At 45.8% G+C, this 13,711-nt stretch overlaps 1 protein-coding gene across 2 annotated transcripts in view; it reads left to right on the top strand.

Moving 5' to 3' along the window:
• Window positions 1-1,284: 1,284 nt before the first annotated feature.
• Window positions 1,285-13,711, top strand: part of HLF (HLF transcription factor, PAR bZIP family member) — a 68,445-nt gene continuing 56,018 nt past the window's right edge. Inside the window, exons 1-2 of one of the 2 annotated variants that reach the window (XM_028711242.2) lie at window positions 1,285-1,848; window positions 6,207-6,542. In XM_028711242.2, coding sequence (XP_028567075.1) covers window positions 1,743-1,848; window positions 6,207-6,542 — 442 coding nt within the window. In that variant the 5' untranslated portion in view covers window positions 1,285-1,742. The remainder of the gene's footprint in view (window positions 1,849-6,206; window positions 6,543-13,711) is intronic. The other variant, XM_028711251.2, reaches the window with a different exon arrangement.

Consider the following 13,711-nt stretch of genomic DNA (forward strand, 5'->3'; position numbering starts at 1 on the left):
TATTGTGTTTTTGTTGTACTAAATCATGTATATCATACAATAAGGAATGCAGTGCTATCTAGTATACTGGTCTTCATGTTGCTTGTATTGTTTGTTGTGTTTAGTTTGCAACACACGGGTTTGTTGTTCTGTATAAAAGAAAACTCTGTGGACATGAAAAAGGAGAAGCTTTGAGAAGAAAGGGAGTTTCCAAGGCATGCTCTGGTCCATGGGGTCACGGAGAGTCGAACAAAATTTTCATTGGAGAAATGTTGGTGGGATTGGTATCACTATATGGACCAAGGGAACCAGCACTTTGCCATTGAGTTGTGGGAGGGGGCATGCGCAAGGAAGAATAGCCCACTGCAATCTCCCAAGACTCTTTCTGTGAATCGCCCTGTGAACCAAAGAAGCAAGCAAACAAATACAACGATGGCTAACCATTCTTTCCCCTCGAGCAAGAACTTGCCCTGAGGACGCCAACTTTTGAACGGCCTTCTTGACACTGCCTCTTTTAAACTGCAGTTGTATCTGCCGCGAATTCATTCATGCTCATGTGGCAAATTGTTTTGTTCTCACACGGTTTTTTTTTTGTTTTTTGTTTTTTGTTTTTTTAAATGGAGCTGTCACAGGGCAACCAAGTTAGAAAGCTTGCATAGCTCATTTGGTTAGAACATGGTGCTGATAACCCCAAGGCTCCAGGTTCGATCCTTGCATATTCCTGCATTGCAGGGAGTTGGATTAGAATTAAGTCTTTCCCAAATTTGGGTCTCCAGCTGCTTTTAGACTGCAACTCCAACCATCCCTAGCTAGCAGGACCAGTGGTCAGGGTTGATGGGAATTGTAGTCCAAAAAAACAGCTGGAGACCCGCGTTTGGGAAGCACTGCTCAGGCTTCCCTTCCAACTCTACAGTTCTCGGTTTCCAGAAGTGCATCTTGCAAAACAGGCGCTCCGGAACGAATTTAACCTTTCCCTTCCCCATCCTTTCTTTTCCTCTGGATGCAGCTACAGCTGCAGCTTCTCCCCGGTGCCCTCCCCCCCCCCCCCAATGCCTTTAAAAGTCCTTTCTCGCCCATCCTTTCTCCCGCCGCTTCTCCGGCGCAGAAGAGGAGAAAAGCGCCCGAGAAGAACAACCGGGGTGGCGGCGGCGGCGGCGTATAAGCGGGATCCGATCGCGGGCCGGGGGCGGCGATCTGTCCGGCCCCTCCCTTACCCCGCCTCCCTGGGCGCAGGGCCGCCCTTGGGCGTCACGCTCGTCGGCGTCCGCACATGGACAGCCAACTGCTCTGAGCGCGGCGCAGGCGGCCCCCGGCAGCTCCTCGGTCTGGGCGGAGCGAGCGAGCTTGGTTGGTTGGCTGCCTGGCTGCCTGGCTGTCAGGGTTGCCTCTCTCCTTTTCTTTCTTTTCTTTCCTCTTTCTCTCCCCCCACCCCCCTTTACTCCCCTCCTCCTGCTGCCTCTGTTGTTGTTGATGCGAAAGGGGATCAAGCGAGCAAAAGGACGTCCCCATTTCCTCGGAGCGTCTGGAGCCGGCTAGAACTTCGCCAAAAGGAGGAGCCCCTGATGATTTTTGTTTTTATTTTTCAGAAAAATTATTAGCAGTGGGGTGGTTTTTTTCCTTCCCCCCTTCCCTCCCAGTCTCTTCCTTTTACCTCCTAATTTGGGGTTTCCCACCCACGCCCGCCCTCTTGTCCTCCCTCCTTTTTCTTATTCTTGGTTTGAAAAAGAATAATTTGGGGGCAGCGAGAACGAGAGATCCGGACCATGGCTCGACCTCTGCCTCTGAATCCAACTTTCCTACCTCCAACCTACGGGGTGCTGAAATCTCTGCTGGAAAACCCGCTCAAGCTACCGTTGCAGCATGAAGACGGTGAGAGAAATGGGGATCGGGGGCAAGGGAAATAAAGGCTGGGGTAGTGGTTTTTAGGGTCCCCCCTCCCGCTTTATCCCGCTTGCTTCTTTGCTTCTTCCTCTCCTCTCCTCTGGACCAATATATAAACACACCCACACACACACACACACACACACACACACGGTACAGAGCGCAAATATATTTAAAAGACTGCCTTCTGGCTAAGCAGCAGCAGCAGCGCGCAAAAGCGCATTTCGTGCAAGCGCGCAAAAGCCCACATTTAAGTTTGCGCATCAATGCAGAGCGCGGTGCGTCCGCCGGGCGCCCCGGGCAGGAGCCGGAGCACTTTCCTTTAGGTTGCGGATCCTACAACTCCGTTGCTTGTTGAGAGGCGCCGTGCTTACTCTCAGGAAAATACTGCTGAGTTTTGCTCAGCTGGAACCTCAGCTGGGGTCTAGGGGCGCTCACTCCCAAGGAATTGCGCAGCCGGAGTCTATGCGTTGGGCTTGTGCTGTAACCGTGGGGTTCCTGTAATAGAAACATTCATAGGGTTGGACTTTAATTTGTTTACTATGGCATGTGTAGTTAAAGAGTAAGCCAGCTGATTATTATTTTTATTGCTTTTTTATTATTCTCCTTGTTTGTCTGTAAGGCACACTTGGAACACTACTTCGGAAGGTGATTTAAATGGGAAGTTAAGGCGCTGGCGTCTTAGTGCTTTTAGATATCAATCAGCTCCTGCCATCGTTTTTCTTGGAAGTCTTAATCTTTGATTTCCGTGGACCCGAGTTCCAAGGAAGTGCATGCCTAGAATTACAGCTATTAAAAATTCAGTCTTTCTCTCACGTGGGAGAATGGATTTATGTGTTAGATTATTATTATTATTATTAAAGTTTAAAGAGAAGAAGGCACACAAAATGTCTATTACTTGGGAGTAAGTTCCACTGAACGAAGTGCGACTTGCTCTAAAGGAAGCTATGCTTCTGAATTTGCATGTAAGCAAAACAGAACCCTTACCAAATACCTCTTTGCACTAAGAAGCTGCAATAGGTTTTTGTAAATACGTTAGCAAAGACTTATTCTACATCTTTTGTAGGTTCTAAGAGTGTGAGTGTTTGTGGTGTTTTGACATAGAGGGTGCAATGCACACTCCATTAGAAGCCACGGCAATGGGGCTTCTTAGCTGTTGCAGACTGCGCAGCGCTCAGTATTTCCCTGTAGTTTTCTAGACAGCTTCATATAACCACATGTGATATTTGAGTATCGCCTGTGCAGGCTGATCCAAGGAATGCTTCCTTTAGAGCAAGTCGCACTTCGTTCAGTGGGACTTACTCCCAAGTAAGTGCGCATGGACCTGTAGCATTCGGTCTTGCGAGTGACACACAGCAATCCACGAAATCCATAATTAAGAAAAGGACACAGAGATTATAATGATTTTTCCAGAGGGAGCGTATCTGGAAGGAAAGTTCAGAATTAATCCAAGATCATGGCGAATCATAAATGGTCAATTGTGGACAGCTGATCTCTTTCCCTAAATCCTAGAAACATATATGGGTATGTAAACCTTTTTTTAAAAAAGATACAGTGGTACCTCAGGTTAAGTACTTAATTCGTTCTGGAGGTTCGTTCTTAACCTGAAGCTCCACTTTAGCTAAAGGGGCCTCCAGCTGCCACCGCGCTGCCAGAGCCCAATTTCTGTTCTTATCCTAAAGCAAAGTTCTTAACCTGAAGCACTATTTCTGGGTTAGCGGAGTCTGTAACCTGAAACGTATGTAACCTGAAGTGTATGTAACCTGAGGTACCACTGTATATTGATCAATATGTTGACCACTGTGTCCTTTGAGGCTCTTAACTTCCTTAGAAATTTAGGCTGCAGTCTAGCCTGTCTATAGGATCCTCTACCCAACAGGGAGTAAGCCCCATTGAACAGAGCTAATGTCTGAGTAGATGTGTAACTCTGCTTATTTGAATCTTTGGGCTGTTATAGTGCCTTTTTTATCCAGCATAATGACAGGAAATCTCTTTTTATGCATCTCAATCTTAAACCCAGTTTATGTGGAAGTCAAGACTGAGCTACAAGATACGTTGGAAACCCTTGATTAGGTCTCTCTTCTTTCTATACTGAAACACAGCTGTGGGGTGCTGTGAATATATTTATGTGTGTGTGTGTATGTGTGTATGTATGTACAGTGGCGTAGCGTGGGTTGTCAGCACCCGGGGCAAGGCAAGTAATTTGCACCCCCTAACCCGTGGATTTGCGCCCCTAACCCGTGGATTTGTGCCCCCTAACCCTAACTCCCAGATGTTGCGCCCGGTGCGGCCGGCCCCCCCGCACCCCCCACGCTACGCCACTGTGTGTGTGTGTGTGTGTGTGTGTGTGTGTGTGTGTATATATATATATATATATATATATATATATATATATATATAATTTATATCCTGCCTTTTCCTCTGGGAAAGCTTAAGGTGGTGTACATGGTCCCCCCCCCCCCGATTATTCCCCACAACAATCCTGTGAGGTAGGTTAGGCTGAGAGGCAGTTACTGGCCCAAGCTCACCCAGTGAACTTGATGGCCAAGTGGGGCCTTGAACCCTGGTCTCCCAGGTCCTAGTCTGATAATCTAACCACTATGCTACACTGACTCCAGTGGCTTTACTCGGAGCAGTGAAAACCTAAATTATGGCAGCTGTTAGTCCTAAAGTACCTGTATTCCTCAGTCCTAAGGGGCAAACAGTTCATATGCATTTGTGGCTTCAAGCGAATGTGAGCTGCGAAGAACAAAACGCAACAACAACCACCCGCCCCCTCCCCAAACCAACACCCAAATGTTTTAGGTGTATGGGGCAGAATAGATCAAGACAATGGTAGATACAGAAGTGGGGGACTTCAGCCTTTTCTTTCCAGCTCTCTGTTCTTGCTGCTAAAGCAGTTTAGTTAAAAACCAAGGGAGATCAATGTGTGGGAGCATCCTATGCAGTACAGCGACCACCGTTTTTTGTTGGGAAAGATTCATTTAAATCACACAATTTCCTTCCACATTAAATAACCTTTTGTTTGCTCGTTTACATCTTTGCAATCAAAGACCACTTCTGCCTGTGTGCTGCGTGCTTTTAATCACCAGGACATTCTAGTATATTGTAAACTCTGCTTTCTTGTGGACGATAGAGGCTATTATATTTATTTGTCTCGATCAATGGGACCATGGTATGTCTTGTGAGCTATAGGCTCCGCAACTTTGTAAAACAGAAAACAATTCAGGTCATTCTTCAGAGCCAGACAATTAGGTTTTTTGAGAGGAGTGGGGTGGGGGATCAAATTTCTCCTTTAAAAGTTCAGCTCTTCGAAAGTTCTCCCGTTAAAACCCTATTGGGATAAACTGAAACCCTGCGAGACTCTGATCCATCTCAGTGTTCTCTGTGCAAGAGAACTTGCTGGCAGAGTAAGGGCCTGTTGGATTTTTCAACTTTCAGATTCCCCAAACGAGGGGTGTTAAAAAGTTGTAACATGACTTGGGAATTCAGAAGATGTTTTGCTGAAATGAAGACAGCCTAGTTTTGCTTGGGAAGGAAAATGTGTGTAAAATTGCGCGGAAATCACTAAAAAGGATTGTCACGCACTTGCAGTTTTTATTATCATTATCATTATATCATTTAGCGTTACCTGGCATTTTCAGAAGGTAAAATTAAATCTCTTTGGTTTTCCCGAGAGCAGTTTATGTGCTTTTTAATTAGACGTAGAGTTGCAAAGCGAAGTGTTGCCCAATCACAAAAATAATAGCAGGTTTGACTTATACACACACACACACACACACACACACACACACACACACACTATTTTAAGACCGCCCCTCATTGAATAAATTGGCAAAAATTAAGTTTCATCCTCTAAAATGACACTCTCAACTTGTGGGGCATCTCTCCCTCTCTGCATTGCAAGGGGTTGGGACTAGATGATCCTTGTTCTCCCTTCCGATTCTACGTTTCTACCATCTCTCTCTCCCGCTTCCCCCTTTCCCCGCCTCCAATTCCGTCTTCTGCTGCGAACGCTCTGATGAAACCTCGCAGTGTTGTTTGGATCTTGACGTTTGCTCGAAGCCAAGTGTACAGATGAATTGCTAATTAGAAACAGAGGCGGAAACCCTGCATATATTTAATGAGTCGAAAATAATTTATCCCAGGCCCTTCAAAACCCTATACCGAAACGTAGAGCTTTCCGTACGGAGAGAGCCGTAATTGCAGGAGGAGAACCGACTCTTAGGGTTGCTGTGGTCGTTTTCCTATAAAGCAAGGAAACAAACAAACAAACTCCTCTGTGGACGTACTGACTTTTCGCCCCCTCTCTGCCCCCTCTCTCTTTCTCTTTCTTTCCCTTTCAGCATTTTATAAAGAAAAAGACAAAGAGAAAAAGCTGGATGAGGACAATACCAATGCTATGGTCCCACAGTCCGCTTTCCTGGGTCCTACATTATGGGACAAGACCCTTCCCTACGATGGCGACACTTTCCAGTTGGAATACATGGACCTGGAAGAGTTTCTCTCGGAGAACGGCATTCCGCCCAGCCCGGCCCAGCATGACCACAGCCCGCACCAACCAGCTCTTCAGCAATCTACCTCAGCATCACCTTCCGTCATGGACCTCAGCAGCAGAGCATCCACGTCGGCCCACCCTACCATGGTTTCTCAGAACTGCATGCAGAGTCCAGTCAGGCCAGGTAAATCAGCCATAGGAGATTTGTTGGGGAGACTCGAGTGCAAACAAACAGAATGATTGTGTGTGTTTTTGTGTGAGTGTGTGTGTGCACATACATACACACTAGGGGCTGTTGTGCCTCAACAACCAACCCCCTCCTAGTCAGTGAGTCAGTTTTATTGCACATAGCCAAAGGCTGCCACAATGTACACAAGAATCATTCAACAATTAAAAGAAAATATGCTGGGTTAATACAAAAATTCAGAACATTTATATTATCAAGACATTACCTACTCTAAACAGAGCTATAAAGGTAAAGGGACCCCTGACCATTAGGTCCAGTCGTGGCTGACTCTGGGGTTGCGGCGCTCATCTTGCTTTATTGGCCGAGGGAGCTGGTGTACAGCTTCCGGGTCATGTGGCCAGCATGACTAAGCCGCTTCTGGCGAACCAGAGCAGCGCACGGAAACGCCGTTTACCTTCCTGCCGGAGCGGTACCTATTTATCTACTTGCACTTTGACATGCTTTTGAACTGCTAGGTGGGCAGGAGCTGGGACCAAGTAACGGGAGCTCACTCCGTCGTGGGGATTTGAACCGCCGACCTTCTGATCGGCAAGTCCTAGGCTCTGTGGTTTAAGCCACATCGCCACCCGCGTCCCTTAAACAGAGCTATAAAAGTACCTTAATATACAGGTTAAGACATTAAACAATAAAATGTATCAGCTAAAATCACCACATGGCCACTAACATATTAAAAAATAATGTTAATTAATACAGTGTGCAATTATATTCGGAGTTTGGTGATAAAGATAGAATATAGCTTGATGTAGATAGGGTCAAATAAATTCATCTCCTTTACAGTTGGTGGCTATCTTGGCTATATAATTTGCTCTAATTTTCCTAGTGGCAGTTGCAAAGAGTGCTACATGCCAGGTCACATGCTTATCTATGTCTGCGAGGAGATATAAAATCATGCCAGAGGGGGTCTGGCCAGGGGACCTTGTCATTATAGGTGCTAAAAATCATTCTCTTGCTTCATTATATAAGGGGCAGTGCAACCCTCTCCCAGAACTTCTTCCCACCCCATGTCTTACATCCCCACACCCCACCCATTGATCGTGAATTCCACACAACCAGTGCTATTTTTCTAGAAAAGGAGTTCCAGCAGGAAAAAAAGCCTTGCACACAACATACCCTGATCATGAACTTACTTAATTTGGAATAAAGTTCCAGCATATTCAAGGAGGTTTATTTCTGTGGCCAGTTTGTATGTTGCTAGCAACAAGGTTTGCTTTTCCAGCAGCTACTTCCCGTGCCATCTCAGTAACCTTTATAAAATAACCATAATAAGGATAGCAACATCCTGCCCATTGGACTGAGTTGCATCAGCCACACTGGGGGGCTTCCAACATACATAAAAACATAATACAGCAGTTCCTGAACGCCTCCGTTATCGTACGTTTCGGCTCCCGAACGCTGAAAACCTGGAAGTAAATGCTCCGGTTTTTGAATTTTTTTTTGGAACCCGAACGTCCAACACGGCTTCCTCTTGAGTGCAAGAAGCTCTTGCAGCCAATCAGAAGCTGCGCCTTGGTTGTTGAACATTTCGGAAGTTGAACGGTTTGCTGCAACAGATTACGTTCAACAACCAAGGTTTTACTGTAAAACATCACACAGTGCTATTTTCTAGAAAAAGAAGTGCCAGAACTCACCATGAACACCTCCCTTATTCTTCTATGATAGCAGTGGCACCCACCTGAGAGGTGCCGGAATAGAGTCCAAGTGAGTTCCAGTTGAAAACAAGCCCTGAAATCACACATTAAAAAGTTTCCCTGTACAGGGCTGCCTTCAGATGTCCTCTAAAAGCCAGGTAGCTGTTTATTTCCTTGACATCTGATAGGAGGGCGTTCCACAGGGTGGGTGCCACTACCGAGAAGGCCATCTGCCTGGTACCCTGTAACCTCACTTCTTGCAGTAAGGGAACTGCTAGAAGGTCCTTGGAGCTGGACCTTAGTGTCCAGGCTGAACAATGGGGGTGGAGACGCTCCTTCAGGTATACTGGGCCGAGGCCATTTAGGGCTTTAAAGGTCAGCACCAACACCTTGAACTGTGCTCGGAAATGTACTGTGCTTTGGTCCAGGAAGAACACGAGGGGTTCCAATTCCCATTCAGACATGGCCCTCCAGATTTAAAAACTGCTGTTTTTGCTGCAACAGTTTTATTACGGCGCGAGCTTTTGTGGACCGCAGTCCCCTTCACCAAATGTTATGAAGTGTTATCCTGAGTTGCAAATACATACATATGCATTCCTGGTTGTTTCTAGGGTGGGGTGGAAGGAGAGAAATGTAGCTGAAGTGAGCAGGAAATGAAATGCAGAAAAGTGCAGGCTGTGAGAATTGCGTTTCTTCAAAACAAAACCCAGACCCAGTTGTTGTTTATAACACAGAAACCCCAACATTGGTAAGCCAATCAACACATACAGGGTGATAAAAATCCTTTGATTCAATCTACAAGTGGATGGCACCAAATCTCTTGATGATTTGCAATTCTGTGGTTTCAAGCTGTGTTTTCCCATTTGAAGTTTCTTTGTTGAAAGATGGCTGCTAAAGTCAGTTCTGGGGTGACCAGGGAGGCTGAAATGCTCCCCCACCCTCCACTATTATTTACTTATTCATTTTGCCATTTCTGGCGCCAGGTTTGTATCCATTTGTTCTTTTGCGTCGAGACTGGCCTGTCGGTCACGACTTAAAATGGATGAAATTCTAGATTCCCGCCCCAGGGCTTTCGAACGATGGGTTCTCCATCAGTGGGAAAGAACTCCTAAAAGGAGCTACTGTCAAACACAGAAAACATCATGAAATCTGCATCTTCCATGTAAGGCTTTTGCAGGCAAGCGGAACTTGCTATATTTTTAGCAACCAAGTCCTCATTTGCTTTCCGTAGGAGAAAGTCATCTAACTATTCAGTTTCCTATTGCACATTAGCCTAGAAAATAAAAACGGTTTGAGATTTAATGGATCTTGATAAGGATATGAAATTTCTGGCTTGGATTTTATCCCCCTTTTCTTTTGCAACCTGCAAAAAGCAGCATCTGGCTGCTCCACCAGCAACATGTGCCAGCAAGGGCTTATATTAGTGAGGTGTTGTTGTTTTTCGCTGTGATTATGCCAAGGACCTGGCTTGCGAGGAGAGAGCCACGAGTCTGGATTTCCAAAACAAGGGACTGTGGGGCCTCATTGGGGGCTGATGTTGTGAGAAAAGCAAGCTTTCCTAACTGGCGTTTTCCTGATACAGCGAATGGGAGTGGGGAATAGCTTGGCCGATTCCCGATTCTTTCCTTCGGCAGCTCCCTGCCCTGCAGCTGGGCTGTGAAACTGGAAGCAAGCCCTGCTGTGAGTTAAAAGTGCTAGGGGAAGGATGTGCAATGGGGAATTGGTGGGTATTAGCAGGAGAGGGTTGCGCCGGCCTGCCTCCCACCTGCTGATTCTCCCTTGGAAAAGCAGCCTTGCATTTATGTTCTCTTGGCAAGGGCTCATTTGCACAGGCAGCATTATGAGATCATTTGCATGGAACTGTTGTAAAAGGATTAGTTATCTATAGGGCCTGTCTTGAGTGGCATCTGTGAGCAGGATTTCCCCTGGCAGAGGCCTTGTCAATGGGCTCATCCTTGAAAGGTTATCCTCCCCACCTAACGTTTCCTTCTGGAAGTGCTCACATGACAACTTCGAAAAGCCACTTAGTGAGCTCGGAACAACGTGTTGTAAACGGCCCCGGGGCTGCTGAGTTCTGAAAGAAAATTGCAAAACGGCTCGGGAGTATTTATAATAGAGAAGCAATCTGGAAGCGGTTTCAAATTAAGGGGGGAGTTCAAAATTTGCTTCATAGGGAATAAGCTTCACTGAATATAGTGGGCCTTCTAGCACGACCCTAGGAATCCTTACTCGGAAGTAAGGATTCACTTTCTGAAACAATATGCTAACTGAAATTTAACCATCCTTCGAAATGTGCACTTTTCCGAATTTTGTTTCTCCGGGCAAGTAATGTGTACAAGCATGGGTTAAAGTGTGCAGATAAACACATCTGTTACTGAAGCATTATCTTCGTGGAAATCGCGTTGCAAAAATGTGTGCATTGGGCAAACTTGCACACGCAAATGTGTTTATTTGGAGCCAGACACAGTTTCCTGGAGCAGGAACTGCTCCTCTCTCACCTATCCTGGGACAGGCTTCAAATCCGAGACTGTTTTCAAAAGCATGAGATAAGAAGTCCAGATAAATAAACAGAATGACCAGCGTTGGGAGTGGAACATGGTGCAAACCTCCTCCTGAGGAACCTATAAAAACATGTTTCTTGTCCGTGAAAAGCTAGAACTGTGCTTGGTTCTTCTGCCACTAACTTGGCGTTGTTTTTATCCTGTGGTTAGTTTTGTTCTTCTGAAAACAGGGCCTAATGTCATAGCATTGCTTGATGACTTGTGTGCCATCACAGATAAAACTTGTGTTTTGAATGAAGTTGACTCTGATGGAGGACTTTCCCTTAAGTGTCGTCAAGTGTTGAGCAAACCAGTGATCTGAACGCATGTGTGAAATGGCTCCCAAGTGGCTACCTTGAGTTGAAAAGGCTGCACTTTGCGGTTTATGTAGTTTCGCTTGGCCTCCAAAGGCTGCTTGCGGTGTCATGCCCACGGAATAAAAATGTGTGTTTTGTACCACACGTGCGCATGGCAGAGGACCACAGCCAATCTGGACTTACTGACACAGTTACATGCACCACAAGTGTGAATGGGTCACACTGTTGCTTTTTTAGATGTATAAATAAAAAGTTTGTGTGTGTGAAGGAGTGTTGATAGAAAACGTTATTAAGACTTCCTGAGCTACATGCTCCCCAATTCAAATTTGCTTGGGAAGAAATCGCTCAATGGGACAGATGTGCTTAAGTGTTCCTGGGTCTTGCTGATTCTCAACTTCCATTGCCAGGTTTCCTCCAGCTGGGCTTACTAGCAGTACATGTGGAAAGGGTTTAGGGGTCTTGGTGGACCACAGGCTTAACATGAGTCAACAGTGTGATGCAGTAGCAAAAAAAAAGCTAACACTAGTCTAGGTTACATCAACAGTAGTGTAGTGTCTAGATCAGCGGTTCTCAACCTGTGGGTCCCCAGATGTTGTTGGACTACAACTCCCATCATCCCTGAGCTCTGGCCTTGCTAGCTAGGGGTGATGGGAGTTGTCGTTCAACAACATCTGGGGACCCACAGGTTGAGAAAGGCTTGTCTAGATCAAGGGAAGTCATAGGGCCACTCTATTCTGGCTTGGTCAGACACTTGGAATACTCTGGGCACCATAATTTAAGAAGGATGTTGACAAGCTAGAACATGCGCAGAGGAGGGCAACAGAGATGATATGGGGTCTGGAAACTAAGCCTTATGAGAAGTGGTTGAAGGAGCTGGGTATGTTCAGCTTGGAAAAGAGGAGACTGAGAGGAGATATGATAGCCATCTTCAGATATCTCAAGGGCTGTCACATGGAAGATGGAGCAAGCTGCTCTGGAGGGTAGGATCCAAACTAATGTCTTCAAGTTACAAGAAAGGAGAGTCCTAAACTTCCTGGCAGTAAGAGCTGTTCGACAGTGGAACAGACTCCCACGAGAGGTGGTGAACTGTCCTTCCTTGGAGGTCCCTAAGCAGAGGTTGGCTGACCATCTGTCATGGATGCTTTAGCTGAGATCCCTGCATTGCAAGGGGGTTGGACGAGATCACCCTTGGAGTTCCTTCCAACTCGAAGATTCTATGATTCTGCTACAGTCCTTGGACCAAAAGGACCTTTTCCAATGGATCCTTAAGTGGCATAGGAACGGCTGAGCAACCTGTTGATTGTTCCCTGTAAATGCCTACCACAACCTCCAGCAGAAGTTCACCTCTTGTGCTATGTAGGTCAGCCCTGAGAAAAGGAGAAAAGTCTCCGTGCTTCTTTGTTTCAAAGGTGTGTTCAATCTGCGTGCGTATTTGAAAAGGCCACAAAAATTCGACAGTTTGTTTCCGAGAGCCGATTAAAATGTTTAGAAAGGCATGTGGTTTAGCCCTCAGCTATTTGTGTGTGTGTGTGTGTGTGCGCGCGCAAAAGGTAACTCAGAGTGACTTACAAATAACAGAACGTGCATCAAAGCTCATATAGAACTAAAGGAGAGCAAAAGCTAAAAAAGAACTTTCCTATATATATATATATCTCAGAACTAAAATATCATACACACTGAAGGAAGCCACAGATAAAAACCTCAGGCCTGGCTGAAAAGAAACGTTTTTGCTTGGTACTGAAAGATACATAATGATGGTGCCAGACAAGCCTTCCTGGGGAGAGCGGTACCTAAGCAGGGAGCCACCACTGAGAAGGCGCACACTCTGCATCTCATCGTAGGGGGAACACACAGAAGGGCTTCAGATTATTATTGCAAGGTGTTGTTTGGTTTATGTGGGGAAAAGTCATCCTTGAGGTACAGTGGTACCTTGGTTCTCAAACGCCTTGTTACTCAAACAACTTGGAACCCAAACACAGCAAACCTGGAAGGAAGCCAAATGCGGTCCATTTTGAGTGTTGTGCTTCTGATTTGAGTGCTACACTTCTGTTTTGAGTGTTACGCTTCCGATTTGAGTGAAACACTTCCAATTTGAGTGCCACACTTCTGTTTTGAGTGTTACGCTGAGGTCTGTCGGTTTTTGCTATTTATTTTGCGTTTTTGTTTTTGCGGCTCTTTTTGTTTTGTTTTTGTGACTGTGTGGAACCCAGTTCAAGCTATTGATTGATTGTGTGACTGCAGTACATTGTTTATTGCTTTCATTTTATGGATCAGTGGTCTTGTTAGATAGTAAAATCCATGTTAAATTGCTGTATTAGGGGTTGTTTTTAAAAATCTGGAACGGATTAATCCGTTTTGCATTACTTTCTGTGGGAAAGCGCACCTTGGTTTTGGAACGCTTTGGTTTTGGAACGGACTTCCGGAACGGATTAAGTTTGAGAACCAAGGTACCACTGTATTGGGGTCCTCAGCAGCATAAGGCTGTCTAGGTAAAATTGAGCCTCAAACATAAGGGGAGAGAAGGTTTTGCTGAAAGGCCCGGCTGGGCCCCTTTGGCATGTCTGTTCTTTCAAGGTACAGGGAGAAACATTCAGATAACCAACTTCCACACTGCTCAACAA

The sequence above is a fragment of the Podarcis muralis genome, chromosome 2 (genome assembly GCF_964188315.1).
Source record: "Podarcis muralis chromosome 2, rPodMur119.hap1.1, whole genome shotgun sequence".
NCBI classification, from domain to species: Eukaryota; Metazoa; Chordata; class Lepidosauria; order Squamata; family Lacertidae; genus Podarcis; species Podarcis muralis.